Below are 19762 nucleotides of genomic sequence, written 5' to 3' on the forward strand. Positions count from 1 at the left end.
TTTTTCCTAGCTTGGGTACTGTTGAGGAGATTTCCATTGACGATTTTTTCCCTTTATTCTCCTTCATTCTCTTGTCTTTCATTTCTTCCACCAGCTTGTTAATCACTCTTGTCCTCCACCTTGCTAAACATTGGGACTGCACGTTGTGATCTTGCTTGAGAGTTTGGTCCTTGTTTTTGTCTAAGGGCATTGTATATTATTTGTATATATTTATTGATCCTAAAAAAATACAAAAAAAAATCATATATTTCAAAAATTCAAAAAAAATGATATATTGTGAAAATTCTAAAAATTGTAAAATGTCCTAAAAAATGATATCTTAGTGAAAACCTAGCAATAGGCGCTTTGATGTATCTCCAAAACAAATTATATATTCCAAAAATACAAAAAAAATTCAAAAAATTCAAAAATTCAAAAAAATAGAAAAAGTGCCTTGGTGAAAACATGGAAATAGGTGCCTTGGTAGCAAATATACAAAAAACATTAGAAGTCGTCCTGAAAAAAAAATCCAAGTGGTGAACACCTAGAAATAGGCGCTACTTGAGGCCTTTGCACCCCTATTTCTTAGCGCGTCCTCGACACTTAGCCTTTCTCCATCATGTCGTGTCCTTATTGGCTTGGTTTGGAATTGGTCTTTGTCTAGGGGGCATAATTGTGTTAGCTTCAGTCTCTTGGATGCGTTAGTCTTTAGGACACCTCGCAAACAATGCTTTTCAACACCACCCCAATTGTATTTTTCAATGCAACCCATGACATCGAATGTTTTGCAACACTTATTGGTTTGATCTTACCCAGTTTTGTTATGTAATCTTACCTGTTTGCAAGCATTCGATCCTTATCCTCGGAACATGATATCAGTTAACACACTTAACTTTTTAAACATAAACACTTAATGTTTGAGCTATGTCATAATCTTTTCTTTGTGTGCTGACTGTTATTGATTTTCATTGAGTGTCATTGTTCCTAAGTCTCTTCGGGATGCATAGCTAGAAGACTTGGGGCATGAGGCATATATTTTATTTACTACATTAAATTGGGTAAGCTAACATCAAAGTCATCTTGACCTTTATGTTTTTTATGCTTATGTTAGAATCTTTCCACATTCCAATCCGATATAAATCACATTCATATCTTCATAGTTGCACTTGTGACTAGTGATGATCGTGTAATTTTCCGATGTTTGTTAATAATGGCCCAATGATGAAAATAAGTTCCTTAACATTCTCTAATGAATGATGAACACAAAATCTTATCTTATAGTTGCTCTTTTGCAAGTACACCTTTGCATTTTCATGTAGTTTGCATTGTTAGGCTTCAAGTTAGTTTGCATTTTTAGGCTGCATTACGAGTTTGAGAGGGTTTACCCTTCATCTTTCTTGTGGACTTTTAATCAACTGTGGTTGCATTTTAATCTTCATTTCCTTATCTTCTTTCGTGATCTCAATCAAAATTTTCCATCTTAAACAGTTGATTGATTTCGGAGCATTCTCTTTCTTAGGCAAATTCCCTTTCTTCTTTCCATCTCTTCCAAATTTCTATCTTCCATTTACTTTCACCCCACATCTTTTCTTCTGATTCAACTTTAGGGCATAATATTTCATGCTTGATGATCTACCATGGTTTTGTGATTCTTATATCTTTCATCTTACATCAAAAACCTTATCTTTAATTCGATTTGATCAATTTTATCAATTTGTTGCTTCTCCCTCATTTCGATTTCGATCATGAGGGGGCAGTACTTATCAAACTTAAATCTTGATTCAATTTTATCAATTTTATCCTCGACTTTTTCAAGTCAAAATTTATTTGTATTCTGTCCTGATGTGTTCCCGAATCGAGCACACATCTGGGTTGTTTTGTGATCCCAAATCAATCTCACACTTCAATTTCTTTCTTTGACTACATGTGTTTCCGAGTCGACCACACATTAGTCAAAGAGGGGCAAATGTATGCACCCTAAAATGGTCACCTAGACTATGGGACCCCATTATTCAATTTATCAATTTATGAATTTCCTGAATCAATGGTTTGCAATATTTTATTAAATCAATTCAAAACAATTTGTTTGATCAAATTTGATTATTTCAACTAAAGTTGATCATTTTATCCTAAGTCTTATTTAATTAAAAGAAAATCTCCCTTTCAATTAAATAAAATAAGTCCCCGTTTAATTAAACGAAAATGTTTCTTTTAATTAAATAATTCATCCATATTTAATTAATTAAGAGAAAAACCCCTCTTTAATTTAATTAAATATTTCTTATTTAATTAAAAGAACTTACTCCCTTTTAATTAAATAAATCCCCACTTAAAGAGGAAATAAAATAAATTAAAATTATAAATTCCTCTACACTTAAATGCACATATTTCTAAGTGGGATTTTATTTAATTCTTTTCCTATTTTCTCATTGGTGGATCTTTATTTCACACGGATCATTCTTTCTTCACCCTTGATTACATCTTTTTGCCTCTTAACCTTGATCATCCAATCTTCTTTATAAGAGAGAGTTCTCTCCTCATTTTACATACTCACACTTTATGCTACTGTTATGCTGCAAGTTTGGAGAGCGATTTTTGAAAGAGTTTGATTATTAAAGCTTTTTGTGGAGAACTTTTATCTTCTAGTTTTCTTCTCTCATGCATCCATGGCTTCCATTATCATATCTCATCCATGCATTTTCATATTAGTTTAGAGCTTACTTTCATAGATTAGATCTTGCATTGATAGATTAGATCTTGCATTGTTTTGCATTGTTATCATATAGATTAGCTTTCTTCTCCATTTGCATACATATTGGATCTTTGAATCTCTCATTTTATGGTGTACTTGCATGGGCACAAACTAGGTCAAAACTAAGAGCCTTCATTACAAACTCTTGCACTCCATGAATAGAGAGCTATGAGCCATCATTCGAGACCTCATTCTTTGGCAATCTTGGATATAATGATTCATAAAAGTGTGCTCACATTTTAAGCACACAGTCCTTTCTATCGTGAAAACAAAATGATGTAATGAATACATTGCTGAAGTTGTTTCTTTGAGCTATGCACAAAGAACACTTAGGATTATTATTATCACACTAGGGACAAAGAAATTCTAAATGACGTAGGAATTCATTGCAGGTTCTATAAGCATTTAGAGCATGTTTTGGAGTGAGCAGATTAGAATGTTGCGGAGGTATTGGCAGAACTTGTGTGATTGATTTCCCTTGTTTCTTATTTACCAAAACAAGAATGCAAGGTCCTTTGGGAAATAGTAAACTGTGACTCAAGAAGAGTAAACAAACAAAAGTTTCCACATCCATAGTTGCAGATACAATGGTGATTTAAGCAGCCCATCACAAAAGTTGCTGATACAAGTGTTTTCTTCAGAATGTAATGACTCCTTTAATGGTGAACAGCTACGAAACCCACAGAAAGAAAAGAAATTGGAAATTGGTTATATGTGACCAGATTACAATTAGACTCCATGGATTCATTAGAAGCCATTCTTTCGAATTTGGAGATCATAGAAACATTGTTGACCAAAGTAGAATAGGCTGATTGTAGGCCCCTGAATTGGGCTTTACACCCTTCATTGGTAACTTTGGTTGAGATTAGATTTTTAGAGCATCCAAACAAACAGGTCAGTCTTGCAGTTGCCTTAAGTACAGTAAGATTATGCAAATAACCACTCCTATAGCAGCCTATATCGATGATGCATTGAGGAAACTTCTACAGTTGCTTGTGAAAAACTTGAGGGATTACATGATGACAAAGCCCCTACTTTTGCCAAGAGAGTTCAGATTCTAGATATTATGGCAGAGAAGAGAATCATTTACATTATGATTAATCTTGAATGCAACAATTTAATTTTTCAGCTATTATTGCTTCTTGTTTGGAATTGGGAAGCACCATTCAGGAAAAGTAAAAGCTTGCATGCACGCCATTAGATCCTCAATTTTTTGTGCAGATGTTAAAATCTGCAAGATGTTGCAATCAACCTTGTTAGCTTTTTGGAGGAGGGAACATTAAATTTGCAAAGGATTGTTCAAGTTGATGCTCTCATTTGCAGCCTTCGAGCTTTTGGATGAACTTATTAAGCATAGAATCAACAAATTTCAAAATCGCATAATGGATAGTGAGCTAATCTACATGGGTTTACCAGTTAAAGGAACTCCTAGGAGGCTTTGTGGGATTTGTAGCAATGGGAGGAAGGCAAAGTAATTTAGACAAGCAATGGGAAGAATATAGATGAGGAACGTAGAGGTTTCTATGTTGGTGATTTGGAGATTACTCTTGACTAACAATTTGATGAAGTTGGCAAACAATTTGATGAGGTTGGTCCTACTCAAAGTAATAGCATGTTGGAATCCTTGTATGATGGGTCTTTGCATGAGAAAGATAACATAGCAATTGATTTGCATTTGCATGCAAATCAAAGGAACAAGGAAATTGAGGCCTAAGATTATATTCTTAAGAGGTGTGATGAACCATGTGTTTCTTATACACATGATATTAGCGTAGAGCAACAGTCCAAGATGACACTACAAGACGATGAGTTGTGTGAACAAACAATAATGAGATGCACACCCTAAAAGATCAGCTAAAGGTTAGGGAAAACATGGTTGTGGCATCTTTGGTATGTTATGACATCACTCACAGAACGATTGAGGGTCTCCATAAGGGAGTGGAAGGAGATTTACTTGCTGTTGATTTGCAGGCAGTCAAAACAACCCTTGAATCTATGAAATCAGATTATTTATGTTTGCTTTCCGACAAGGATTATATTCTGAATGTTGTTGGATTATATGCTGATCAGTTGAGTAAAGGAAAGAATGAGATTGTGGAGCTCAGCAGGGAACTTAACGATGCTCAAGAGGTATTGGATGATACATAGGTTGCTCTTCATAACGCAGAAAATTAGGGTAGAGAGACAAATCACACCAGGGAACATGAGTGTAAAGAGAGGTAGGAGTTTTTCCAAGAAGTAATTAGTGAACTTGATAGCATTCAGCAGATTTATGATTTGGATAGCTGTCCCAAAAGACCAAGCACCGAAATTTCAAATCACACTCAATTGGTAGATAACCCTTTGTTTGAAGTAGATGCTAATAGGACTTCCAGTAATCCACTTTTTGAGATAAATGAGGGAGCTCTTCTTGATTTTCATGAAGAGGATGATCTCGACTTCAAAATTTTGGATCCAGTTGCAATTCCTAGCAGTGAACCTTGATCATAGGATTGGTGTGGTGAATTGACTACTATCACTTATCCTTTGATCAGCCCATACATGGTTCCAGATTCCATCTTATATATGAGTTGGATGGATTTCATGCTTTAGTAGTTGAATAGATCTTGGTGGAGAATTGTTGAGAGTTATGTTTTGATAATAGGGAATGTTTTGATCATAAGGATACTTATCGCATGTAGTATAGCAAGATATAACAAAGAACAAATACTTTATTCATATACACAATATGGACTCCAATGCTTACAATATGATTATGATGATTACAAAAATATGATTACAATAATGATTCCAAAGTCCCTTTTGGACAGTGTACATATACTCTCCGAAAGGGGTGGCTCAACTGTCACGCGCCCTTTCGGATACAATTCTATCCATCGGCTACAATTTAGATTTTACTGACAACAATGGCACCTATGTACTTAGGGGTTCTCCTTTATGCACCCATGGTGTTGATTTCTACTATTGAGCATCTTGTTTCTTACATCAACAATTTAGGTTGGGTCGTCACAATCTATTGTGATCTACATAGCTCCTTCATACATTTTTATCTCATCATATCTGATGGTCATAACAACATGGTTTGGGATCCTAGTATTAGCACGCTTGATGTATTGTTGTTATGGGAAGTTGGTAAATGGCTTTGCAGTTCTAAGTCCTTTGTTCATACCAGAGTAGCGTAGTGGATTGTCAAAGCAATTTTCATTAGGTTGATATGGGAACCAAGTATCACAATCAGATGCACACGATTGTTAGAGGGCAAACAATCTCAAGGAGGGAGGACTATAATGTCCCCTTTTTTTGGGACATTTGAAAATTAATTAACCAACCCCATTTATATTAATACTAACTATTGAGGACTTAATACAAAGTTATTAAAGTCAATTCAATATTAAAAGGGGGAGTCAATAAGAGACAAACTAGCAAAAGGACAACGACGGGATTGGAAAATGATGAGTCAAGCAAAGGGACATGAAAGGTCACCAAGTTGTGTTTAAAAAGAGGAGGAGCTCACTTCAGCATGCTAGGATATTTGCTTGGATTTGATTTGGATATTGAGCTCTCTTGGAGGGTCAATTAGAAGCTTCAGCTTTCAGCCAGCTTAGAGGACAAACACCCACAAGTCGGAAGACGATGGACGAAAACCAATCGCAATGGAGGCGTCATTTCAAGTGTCTCACTTGCGCTTCATTGCATCTCTTGTTTTAGCATCTCCAATCTGATTGTAATTCTTTTTTGGGATTGGATTTTCTCGTGATAATAGTAGTTATTGTATTGTTGATGTATAATACAATAACAAACTTGAGATTATTGGAATCTATTATACTGGATGAATTGTTGGTTATTTGTTCAATATTTGATATAATTAGTTGCAAGTATTTGTTGTTCATTATTCTGTGATTTTCATTTAAGAGTTTGAAGACAATACCCAGCTAGGGTATTACACCCTACCACCCGAAGGAGTGGTATGTCCATTTCTATTCCCTCCATCCATCGCACTACCTCCATTGTTTCATGATGTCTCGCTAGTATCTTCCTAGCCACTGTCAACTCCACACTCTAACTCTAACAACACCTAGCAGCTCCTCTTCTCATTTGTTGGAACACCGTGTTTAAATGTCACCAATAGAAAGTGGGTTGCTCCCCTAGTGCTAGGCTGCCTCGGCTTATACTTCAACTTATCATTTCGTATCTACATATGAGTGGCCTCCAGAAAAAACCCTATGGCATAGTAAGGCATATAGAATGTCCTGTGTTGAAAAGTCATAAACTCGTACATACGCTTCGCCAATAAAGATGCCCAATCAAGCACTAGCATCCAAATACCATTCATCAACAATATTTGTTGAAGGGTGATATCAAAGGCTCGGCTCAAACTAGTAAGTCTTCTCTTTACCATATCCATGAGACATTGTCACTCAATAGGTGCTACAAATTTCTTGATACCATGGCTCTTAGAGGTTGTACTGCCCATAAAGTCCATCTCTGGTTGTCAAATTCCATGAAACTCACTTTATCTTTTTTTCTTTATCCTTCTGAGGCATTTTCTTTTCCCTACTCTCAATCTTTTTGCCTTTCCTACTAGGGATCCCAAACAATCTCGTGAAATAACTCATTGCATAACTGATGGTGATGTTTGTGTCGAGTTATTGGAACTCGCTCCTACATGTTGGATAACAGATTTTCCTTTTCTTGAAAATGGTCTTAGCCTCGACTCTTTGCCCAAAACTAAAGGAACAAACTGATACCAGCAGAATGGGTCTAGGTAGGTGCTCTATCAAAGACCCCTAAATTTAAGGGTACACCTCCCCTCTAGAATGATTTTCAATCTATTCTGGTCCTACAACTAACTTAAAGGTATGCTCTTAACCCGAGAGCAATAGAGGAAGAATCAAGTGACCTATAACTATAGGATACTCAGGCAAATTTTAGGACTATCTCTAAGCTACTATCTACTTCTACATGCATCTAAACTAACTAAATCCAAACACAAAGAAAACTGGAATACTTCCCAACCTAAATGGATCACAGTCCATGTGAAAACCACTATCAGTGACTTCCCAACCAGTTCACATTCCAATCCTCAAACAAACTAACAAGCCTGGCTCGGCAGTAAGGTGACAATGAAAGAATCAAAGTGACAATCAGTCACGAGAACTGCTTACCCCATTAAGCTATCAAGACTCAGACAATTCCCAACTCTTTCATCAATCAACCCTCTCTCTACAACTTCGAGTCTCACTTAGTAGTCCCAACTACTGGGGGAAGATTACTTCTCAAAAAGTTACATTTATAGGCCCTTTAGAACTAGCCAGTTACATTTCATGATTACTACACAAAGCATAGATGTGTTCTAAAAATAGGATTGATTGATCAATCATCCATTACAAAGCCTTAGTGTATGAGGAGAATGCCAAGTATGGCCAAAATATTAGAAGAAGAGAGAGGAAGGAGGGGTGACACTTGTCACATCTTGCAAGGAGAATGTAATGCTTTTGACAGTTTATCAATTCTTCTTCGAAGTTACGGATTTAGCTCTGTAGGCCTTCATTGCATCAGTTACATTGTTCAACTCCATAATACCTGGAATGAGGATATTGTCAACTCTGCTCAATAGACTAGAACCAACCCCCCTACAATGAGAAAGAAGAGAAGATATAGAAGAATGAGGAATCCCGGATCTAATCTATTCATGACAAGTGTCCACTTGAAATCTCATCTTGCTGCTGCTACAAAGCATCTCTCATCTTTCCTCTTTCTATTGATATACAATACTCATATATTTGAATCAAAATCAGTCCCTTTCCAAGCTTAGTCAATCCCTCATTGACTCTTCTTGACACATGGCCATTTGCGATTGGTCCCCTGATCCCTGTCACCTGCTTTGTCATACTACACCTGGGTGCTTCCCCATGTCATTGCCACATGGGATCATCTCGTTGTTTCTCATCTCTAACAACTCTGGCTTGCGGTTGCAAGATTTCGGCATGTGGAGCCTCTTGTTCAATCTTTTGGCAACAAAGTGTAACCTGGAAGTCTTCAAATTGAGCCATACAATGTTACGCTTAACTATCCATGGACGTACACCTTTACGCTTTCCACTTTGGACATAACATCGTGAGCACCCTTAAGTTGCACTTGCGCTCATACACCTTCCTTTCTGGGCATAAGTTTGGGAGACATAAAATCCTTTACAAACTTATGTTCACTACCTTGGTCGTATCTTTGGATGATTTTTCAAGTCAATTTTGATCCTTTTAATTTTTGGCCCGTGGATTTGAGTGTGGACAAGTGTTATTATTCCAAAGATTTTCTCCAAAACTTTTTGTCCTTTAACATTTAGGCTCAAAACACGACTAGGGCCATTCAATCTCTGTTAATTGAATGATGTGTAACACTTGTTAAGGATATCGATGCCGTAAGAGATGTTATATCAAGTATGCCACATGTCCTCTTTCCGGATGTGAATACAAGACAATTGTTGCCAAAATTGGCCCAAATTTCATTTGGAGTCGTTGATTTTAGCTTTGTTGGACAATCAGGATGAATTGATGATCTGGGCCTGCAACTTATTAGGTAGAAGGAGATCTACGGTTCTCGCTACACTGTGAAGATCAAAGAGTTTGCATCTAGCTAAAGCGGTAAAGCGAGGGTCGTTGGATTCAATCGCTTAACCACTTCACTTGGTTCGTTGTGGGTCCACTACCACATGGATCTTTATGACTGGAGATTTGACTCTTCAATGCTTAGTCACACAAATCCTTACTTATATGATATTCGACTTTTCTTCCTCCCGACGTGGTTGATCACGATTTCGACCGTTGCTCTGATCACATCAATGACCCGAAACGCATCGCCAATTTTTGTCTACACTTTCCATGATCTCTTCGTTCAACTGGTTGCTTCTTCACCGCTCTAGCTCTGGATCTTCATGGAATCTTTTCCTCTGATGTACATAGAACCTGTTCTTCACTTCAAGCAGGTTCTGAGCATGGATAGATGTATCGATAAAGCTCATTTAGCTTTCTTCTCATCTTAGGAAAAGCTTGCCACTTGTCCACTCATCCTAGAATCATCTAGCTGACTAATAGTGCTTGACTTGGTCCATTTCCCGCATGGATAGGCTCACAGGGGTGAATGAGAAGAAATGCCATCCTAATGGCAATCTAGACTTGACATATTTTGCATTGGATTACCATTCACTTAGGAGCTCAAAACTGGGAAGACCTAAAGTACACCAACAGACTATATCTATCAAATGTATCTATCATCATTCTAAAAGCCTCCTCTTGATCTCTTATGTAAAAAGATAGGCATTTTTATGGCCCATTGTACCTTTTCCCTTTGTATTTTCCCTACCATAAAATCATCATTTGTCATCTCCTAACACCACGTTCTACTTTCTAAACCATTCAAGCATTTGAATTGCACAGTCTGTAATGTACCAGCATCCTTTTGGGCAGCCATTTGAATCTTGGGTATTAGTTGCTTCTTTATACTAGCACCTACATCCTCTCTTCCTGCAATTTTCACACTGAAAGGTAAAACCTTTGTGTCTTTATTCATCTTAGAACTACTAGTAAAACCCTTGCCTCTTTCCATTTTTTCTTTCTTGCTATCCTGGAATCCATCAATAACGAATTCCTTGTCATTATGTGCAATGATTGTTGAAAACAGCTAGGGTATACCAAAGGCTTCTTCCTTCATAATGCAATTCAGCAATGCCTTCTTGCAACTTGCCTGCTTATGCACTCATGTGAATTTGGACGGCTTGCTTAGTTGTGGTAATTTGTTCTTTCTCGCCTTCTCACCATGTGATATTGTCATGCTTTCATGTTCGATATGCCCCTGACCTTGGTTGATTCTCCCTTCTAGCTTCTAATACTCTATCCTTATTTTCATCATCGGTCTACTCCTAGTAGCTCCACAGTATGGTATTTCATTTCTTGCAACCATGCTCCTACCCCGTGGTTCTCCGCACAAGAAATTGACTCGATTGACCTATGCTTTAATGGCTTTTATTCCTTCAATGTTGCCAACATTGCATTACCTACCTCACAAACCCTATCTTTCTCACCACCATCAGGACCAACCCAAACCTCGTCAAGTGTGTTTACCGCATAGGTTAATTAAGAATTGCACACAGACAATGAACACGAACACGAACAGTAGAACTCTTCTTATTATTATTCACATAGGCCAAAACATTACATTATGCTTCAATGATAAGATGAATACAATGCTTCCCGAAGGGGTTATAAATACGGTTAATTAAGAATTGCACACAGACAATGAACACGAACACGAACAGTAGAACTCTTCTTATCATTATTCGCATAGGCCAGAACATTACATTATGCTTCAATGATAAGATGAATACAATGCTTTCCGAAGGGGTTATAAATACTTTCCGAAGAACTTTCCCGAAGCAATCCGTCAACCACATACAACATGTCGCTACATAACAAAAACCTTTCCGAAGGGACCCGTTGACTACATAACAAGAACCTTTCCAAAGGGACCCGTCGGCTGATACAAGAACCTTTCCAAAGGGACCCGTCGGCTAATACAAGAACCTTTCCGAAGGGACCCGTCGGCTGATACACAATTTCTACCGATGACAAAGTGTAATATCTGAGATGCCTAACTAGTCATTGAGGAAGTAGTATCAACCCAGAATGGGGTCAGGGAAAGAGAGAAAATGGCCCTGAACTCCCAAATTGAGCTCCTAACAGACTCATCTATCAACTTCTCCTATACAATCGTTTCCACAACAAAAAGAGGTGCAGCGCTGGCGGTGTTACAAATGGAGCCCCAAGATTTAATCTATTGCTTTGTTTCCGAAATCAAAGAGGTTTGTTTGTTAACAAGTGTGGCCTGCTTATCCTTGATGATACTAATTTCCCCAAACAGTTTGATAATGGAGTCAATGTGAGTTTTGATGTTTGTTGTTTCTGTGGTAAACATTTCAAAGAAGTCACTGATAAGCATAGAATTAGAATAAACATGTTTTAGATCACTCAAAGATGCAGATAGGAAGTGAACAATGTCCCAAAGATTCTGGTTTTGAGCTTCAATCTTAACCATCTGGTCTATAAGTCACTAATAGGTAATAGACGGAGGTTGAGAAAGAGTTTAGAGTCCATGGAGCCCAGTGCAGCAAGACTACAGGGAGAGACAAACCAGATGTGAAGGAAACAACTGATGCAAAGCGAAGCACTGGAGCTGGAAGAAATAGGAAAAAATGGGACAGAAGCAGGCCCGAGCACACCAGAATAACCCACAGAAAAAAGAGACCACGAAGGCCCAAACAAGACAGGAAACACAACTGCAGATGCAGGCAGAGAGCATCGACAACAATTAAACAGAACTAGAAAGAAAGCCAAATTCGTGAAAGGCAGTTGCAAGCCACAGAATAACGGAAAAAGACAAAGGCCAGACTATAACAGAAGATAGCTCTCATGGGAAGCCCAAAAGACTAGGAAAGAACAATGAGGACAATGCTCAAGCCAAGCACAAATCATGTACAAACAGAAGGCAAAGCAGAAAAAACACCAAATCAAGTCGAGAGGAGCAGCAGCTACACAACAAGAAAAAACTAGTCTAGGGAACCCGCGGGAAGCACAAAAGCTTGTGAAAGAGCCAAAGGAGACAGGGCTCAACCAAGCACAGGCCAGAAGTGAAACCAAAATCAGGCTTAAAAACAATAGAAGCCAACACCAAACATGCTCAATGAGCACCACCACTGGAAAGATGAAAGACAGAGCCACGAACGACCACGGCTGACCAACAACGAGCAGGGAAAAGCATCAACAAAGAGCAGAGCAGAGACGAACACGCAGCACAAACCCACAACCATTCAGTAACGCCGCGAGGGGAACCAAGAAAACTAGACATCTAATTAGTCTGTACGAGAAAGGTTGAAAGGAGAAGGCCACACCAATGACAAGGAAGAGATCAACACAACTCAAAAAGTACATTCAGTTATAATGGAGAATTAGAAGACTAAAGCCACTCAAAACTTATGAAAAGTAACAAATTCTAAAGCATATTAAAACAATGTGTAAACCTAAAATGACTAAACTCTAATTCATAAAGTCATATGAAACAGCCTTGTGAGCTTGCAACCCCTCAAGAAAGCATGTAGCTGATGAAGACAAGAGCAAAAACCATAACAAAGACAGTGATGTCATCTATGTATTGAAAGTTTCAAGCTTGAAGAACCAACGTTATTATCATTCATCCCAACAAAATGATCAATGCAGGTTCTCCTAATGCTAACAAGGGGATTGTGGTGGCCCAAATAAGTTACCAAAGATCAAACATTTTATTTATTCGATCATTGAAGACTATAATATTATTGTGAAGGTAAAATATAGATAACTTCACCGGCTTGAACTTAATGTTGTATCACGGTTTGCTGGATCTAAAATGAAAACCGACCTGATTTAGAACTATTTCAACTCATTAAATCTTAGAACTAGTTGAACAAAATTTGGGAATTGAATTTTCTTTTGTGAAGTATTTAAAATGCAAACAAGAGATTATGATACAAAACTGTCAGCAGCCATGACAAAAAGGAAATGAAGCTAAGAAGATATAACAAACTACAAAGAAGACATGCCAGTGAGCTTAGGAGTATAGGACTTGAAGCCACATATATATAGGATGCATGCCCATTTCTGGTACTGATACTATAGAGTAAACATAGTCACAAAAGAGAAAGACCACATCTCCAAAGTCACAAACACGTCTTGACCTATAAGCCTCACATTTGAAGGTTATAACTCGTAAGTATTTTAGGCCTGGACAGAGTGACTGCTAAAATATCTCTTAGATCATCGCAAGAGATATGAGATCTTATGATGCATTGATATCCTAAATGTAGTTGGAAGACCAAATTGCACAATACAGTCCTAGCATGCAAAAAGGTATAAACCTCCAAAGCCATGAACTCCATGCTAGCATTCAATTGAATAAGGGTTCACTCAACAATGGAGCATATAAAGAGAATTCAATCGCTCAAGATTAAAATAGTAAGAACTTAACAATCAGAATAACTCTCAAGTTATTTATTATAACCAAAGTTGCATGGACATGGATAGAGATATGGTATCGGATACAGATATGACTCTCTTTTAAGACCCCAATATTGATATGGCTGGATATGACACTAATATAAGACGCACACTTCTATTTAACACAATTTTCTTAGTTATTAGAGGATAATTTCATTACATAAAAAGCAATATAGACACAGAATTGCTACATAAATTATTCTAAGTTAATTTAACACTTTACAGTATGAAACAATAGTAGAGTGCAGTGGTACAATATTCGACTTGTATCCAGACTGTAGCAGTAACATATTCAAATCAAACATAGGGATACATGCACCTGAGGAGGGATAAGAAGTTTACAACTACTCTGATTAAAACTTGGTATTCAAAAATAAATGAAAAATAGCAATTAAATTACCGAAGGAAAAACATCGAATTCAGATATCGCCAATAAAACATCAATGTGTGGCAGGCAATTGGTAATTTTTCAATAAATTGCAATTTACCCGCTAAAAATTCCAGTTACTTGAAAAATTATTACAAATATTTGAGCTAGGTGACTGTTCTGTTTGCAATTCATTAGCATATTTTGCCATCTCTACTGTTATGATGAATCTTGACCTCACAGTCTCGCATTTGAAGGCCAAGAACCAAAGTATCTTGTGACTGGATGAAGTGCCCACACGGGACTCTCATGGGGCTCTCCATATTAAAGACAAGGTCCTGTAATGCAGTAACATTCTAAAATAAGCCTGGAGCAGACTACATTGCAACATTACAGTTCCAATATCCAATCTAGGTTCCCACACTTTTTTACTAAGAAATAATACCTGTTAGAGTAAATAATGTCTGGTACCTAATCACCTAATGAGGGTACATATTCACATGTTATCTTAGGTCCTACTTAGCATTCTGGAAGTCTTACTTGTTAAGATAAGAACACGCAATACCTTAGGCATTCAATGTTTTTCTCGTGTTAGCTTTTCTTAAAACATCACCTAAATATTTGTGTTGGGCATTTGATGTTGTCTCAAGTTAGTTTTACTTATTCCATCATGTCTTGCCTATATAATCAAGCAGCTCATTATCCTGCGTACTGTCTTGTGGAAGGCATCTTCATTTTTGCAGGTGACCCTAGAATCTGCAGCTCCTACAAGAACAGCAGCATTTAAATGGGGCCAAGTTCCCCAAATTCTGTCATCTTGACATCTTGAGCTTATAAGATCCAGACATAAACAGTGAGGCATATGGTTGCTTAATCCTGGATTATAACTCTTTATATCAACTAGGATATCATTTCAATCAAAATTTCTCAGAATGTGAAGCTAAAGTCAAATACATTTCTGAAGGGCTGTAATCAATTGATTAAAGTATTGCATAACGAAAGTGGAAATTAGATGGCTTAGGAATAGTTGCTGTAATGGTTCAAATGTACGACATACCTCCAATTTCTATAACTCCCCATTTCTCCTGCAATATGACCCTTCCAAGAATGGCTGACATAAATGGGGTTGTAAAGTTTAGCACAATGGCATCATGCAAGGGCAACACTTGAATGCTGCAACAGAGAATGTGAAGCAGCCAACATTTTCCCTGTCAAGAATTCTGGGAGACTGGAGCGAAACAAAAGTAAAAAGCATCTATAATTTGCACTATTAACTAGGTAACCATCAATAGCTCCACATAAATCAAAATTTAAAAAAACATAGTTACAAAATGTGAGCCAATAGAAACAATTAGAGAAGAAATAGTACCTGAAGAATTAGCTCAAATCCTAAATTCTACAATAAAACAAATTAAGTACCTTTATTAAATTATTAATTTACAAACTTATATGAGTAACTTGAAAAAAAATTATTCCCTTTGTCTAAATAAGTAGCTCAACAATTAGCTCAAATTCTAAATTCTAGAATAAAACGAATTAAGTACCTTTATTAAATTATTAATTTACAAACTTATATGTGTAACTAGGAACAATGTATGTTCATTTTTTGGCGGCCTTCAAAAGGAATGAAAAACACAAAAAACAAATCACACAAAAGGAAGAGAAGAACTCTCAGGACTTTTATAGCGTGCAGCTGCTTAAAACCTTCTTATAATGTAAGGAGTTTATCAGATTACAACACAAAACCATGTATTTTTTTAACATTTATGTGGCTTTGTTGTTAAGAGAAGCAAAGATATTGAAGATGGGCATTAGCATACAAACATGCTCTAGCAAACACCTAACTAGGCTCTCTGGTGTTTCAAAGAGTAGCAATATACATGCAACCAAGTCTTAACTAAAAAATGTCCCTTTGTTTACCAATCATCAATGCTCTACAACCTCCAATAAGAATGATACAGAAACGTAAGGAAAATAATTTTCTTAAAATTTAACAGTCATGTACAAACCCTTGAATTGGAGAATTATGGCTCTGCGGGCAGTTTTGCATTCTTCAGGGGCTAGGTTTCCTCCCAATTCTCCTTCCTCCTATACTTCCTTACTGTCCGACCTTGCTTGCTCTGTGGGGAGTGATTTGGTGTGTGTGAGGCAGAAGCAGATTCATTTTGAACCTGGTGGCTCATCTAGCCATGGGCATTCGAAGCTCAAGGCCGTGCAGGCTCCAGCAGTTTCAGTTTTGTTTTTTTTGAATGGTAATCATGTGTGTCGGAGGCCCTCCCCTCTCAATGCCCAACCCGTTGTTGTCAGGTATTGGCTCCAGAACGAAGCCCAACAACCCCCATGGTTGTGTCAGCAGTACAGCAAAGCGGTCCCAAAAGAGGTCCCATAAAAAGACTAGGTTTGCAGAGGTCGAACCAGCTGATGGACAGACAAATACCAACTTCCTCTAAAGATTTTTCTGTTGATTTGGTTGATGCAGCTAATAAGGAGGTTATTCACAATCTTTCAGTTTTTTCTGAGATGAGTTTGATCGGAAAATTTAGAGGTTTTTAGCCAAGCCTGCCGCAACTTCATCCATGGATTTCTGTCAAGTGGGAACCCTTGCTCACAGGTTTTGTTCTATCTACCCTATTGCCAAGGGTTTCTTTATTCTAGTTTTTGAAAATATTCACGACAGAAAAATGATTCTCTGTGACCAAGTGTGGTGTTGGGAAGATAATTTTGCATAAATTTTGAAACCTTGGCCCAGATTTCAACCCCTGCTCTGAAGTATTTCACAAAACACCAGTCTGGGTAAGGCTACCGAGTCTCCCTCTTCATTTATGGTTTGAGTCTTGTCTCGAGGCAATTTGCGATTTGTTGGGGAATTTTTCGCTAGTGTATGAGAATTTCACAATCTTCTATCCCTCAACATATGCACGTATCTTAGTTAAAATGGATACCGCAGATTGGCTTCCTGCTGAAATTAAGATAAAACCTTTGAAAGGTTGTTGGATACATGACTTAATTTATGAAGGTATCTCTTTTAGGCGCAGGATTTGTTTTCAAACTGGTCATGTGGCTGCGAAATGTGATAACCGACTACTTAGTTTGTTGATAATGAAGGCATTATCAAGTTAGCCCGAAATCCAATCTTCCATGAACAAACCAAGCATGTGGATGTTCACTGTCACTGCATACAACAGCTGGTTGAAGACGGGACAATAGATTTGCAATATGTTCCTACAACAGATCAGACTGCAGGCATTCTCACCAAGCCTCTTGGTCCTGATAAGTTTGTCAAATTCAAAGAACAGCTTGGTTTTGTGCATAGATTAACCATTAAAGGAGAGTATTACGATAATAGATAAACATCTATTATTAGTTTATGGTAATCTATTTGTAATATATTGTAAATATTAGAATGTTTCTAATATTTAGTTAGCTATAGTTATCTGTTAGCTTTTTTAGCCTTCTTTCAGCTAGAATAGAATGTTTCTATTCTTTACAACCGTTTCCTAAGGAAACATCGTTCCATTTTTTTTTGTATATAATGAAGTCTTGGTCTCTATTAATAACAAGCAAGTATTTACCAATTACTTCATAATAATTATTTGGTAGGATCACTTGTTGGATAGCATCGGTTCAAGGTCTTTGTCACATAGTATTATTCATCCAAACTCTCACATACTTCCGCGTGAACTTTACCTCTATTCCTCCCAAAAAGTAAATTGCATATATTTGTGATTATATATACTAGTTTCCATCGGTGACAGTCCTCATAATATATATATTCATGTTAGGGCCACTCTTGGCTAAGTTGTTGATCTGCCTATTTGAAAGAGTTAATATCTCAACTCCAGTTCTAACTACTTATCCATGTACTTCTCCCATAATCAGTGTCTGACAGTGAAGTAGCAATGGGTAGTTGTGTAGATCTATGTGTGCCAACTGGACATTTGTGTATTGTCGTCCGTCCATCCTTGGTGGATTCAATTCTCGAGGCACATACTTCCTAGGTATGTGGGTCTGATGACCATACTCCACGTCACGTCTCGTGACTCTGATTTTGCGGCAGATGTATGTCATGTTCCAGCGAGATTTTCAAATTCACCTTCAGATCATACTTTCTCCTTACATCTTCTCCATAGCAGTGAGACCTGACTTAATGTTGCAGGGCTCTATCAACACTTGCTGCCAAAGATAATGCTTGTGAAACAGAGGTAGAGGCCGATCACAGACCATGGCATCTTCTCATTTGATCACAGTATTCTGAGAATGCATAGCGATAACCATCTCATGGCGGTGATAGCTGCGCTCTCACCTCACTTAGTGAGAAGCAATATTATTGGCATCATCGTCTGACCTACAAATATGGGAGCTGCAACAACATATTTATGAGATTCTAACTTCTGATTGGAGCATATAAGACTTTTATGCCATGGAATCCTTGACCAACTCATTTTCAGTTAATATTCTCTCCACTATAGTTTGCGAACAAATATCTAAAATATTTCTCTATAGTTTGCAAGAAAATATTTGTTCACAAATATTACCATTTGAAACATTAATATCTTCAAATATTATTTCATACACATCACACTACACAATCATTTCTGCCCAATGTTAACAAAGGCAATAAACAGACCCTATGATAATGGATTCGGGTTTATATTTATATCTTTTCTATTTTCTGTGTTATATATTTGGGTGCTGATAACCAATAATCCGCAGATATATGCTACTTCATTTAAGGTCATTTCCTCTTATAATAATTTGCCTGTTAACATAAATTCTTAATTTCTTGTCTTGTACTTGTTTCTCCCATTTCAAAGACTGATTTTTCATATATATGTCTTCGTTGATATCCTCCTTCCAGGCTTTGCTCTAATAGCATGTTGATTTTTGGAGGATGTTGCATATGCAATAGCACTGCCATAATGTTTTTGGTATGTGTTGTTCGAGGGCAGCGATCTCTCTCTTTTTATATTGTGGATGATACATGGAGAGAGATGTCCCTTCAAGGGACATGTCAATTCATTTTATTTTATTAATATAAAAATTAATTATATAACCACACAAACACATACATACATACATATATATATATAACTTCAGTTTAGTCTCATGAGTTTATCCAACTGAAACTACCAAACATTAACAGTTGGCTGTACCCTTCACAACAGACCTTAACCAGCATCATCATTTAGATTACTAGTCATCCATAGGTAAATTTTATTTTTTTTGCTAAATCAGGTGACATTGAAGTTGTTTTCCAGCCATTGAGGGTTCTGATAACAAGTTTTAAGCTATTGGTTTCATTTTGTTTTTCCAGTTCCAAGTTGTGTTTTGTATCAGAAATCATATACAAAAATTTCTAGTTGGTTACATTACATTAATCGGCTTAAACTTACATTGTCACAACTTTTAATGGAAATTAACAACAGATTCCCAAGAAACTCAAGCGATCAATGATCTATAAATGTGGGAAAAGCCCCATATTTTAGTAACACATAAAGCTTGTCAAATAGAAATTACCTTATTGATGGAACAAAATATTATTTGAATCTAGTATAAATACAAATAAAAAGTAACATGCTCTAGAAC

At 37.0% G+C, this 19762-nt stretch overlaps 1 protein-coding gene across 2 annotated transcripts in view; it reads right to left on the reverse strand.

Annotated features, from left to right (window-relative positions):
• Positions 1 to 19762, reverse strand: part of LOC149559340 (putative transport protein YPL264C) — a 187900-nt gene that overhangs the window by 144520 nt on the left and 23618 nt on the right. For both annotated transcript variants that reach the window (XM_089833274.1, XM_089833273.1), the window contains exon 4: positions 15234 to 15349. In XM_089833274.1, coding sequence (XP_089689400.1) covers positions 15234 to 15349 — 116 coding nt within the window. The remainder of the gene's footprint in view (positions 1 to 15233; positions 15350 to 19762) is intronic.

The sequence above is a fragment of the Cupressus sempervirens genome, chromosome 5, assembly GCF_028749045.1.
Source record: "Cupressus sempervirens isolate cs-2001-9-10 chromosome 5, ASM2874904v1, whole genome shotgun sequence".
In the NCBI taxonomy this organism is placed as follows: domain Eukaryota; kingdom Viridiplantae; phylum Streptophyta; class Pinopsida; order Cupressales; family Cupressaceae; genus Cupressus; species Cupressus sempervirens.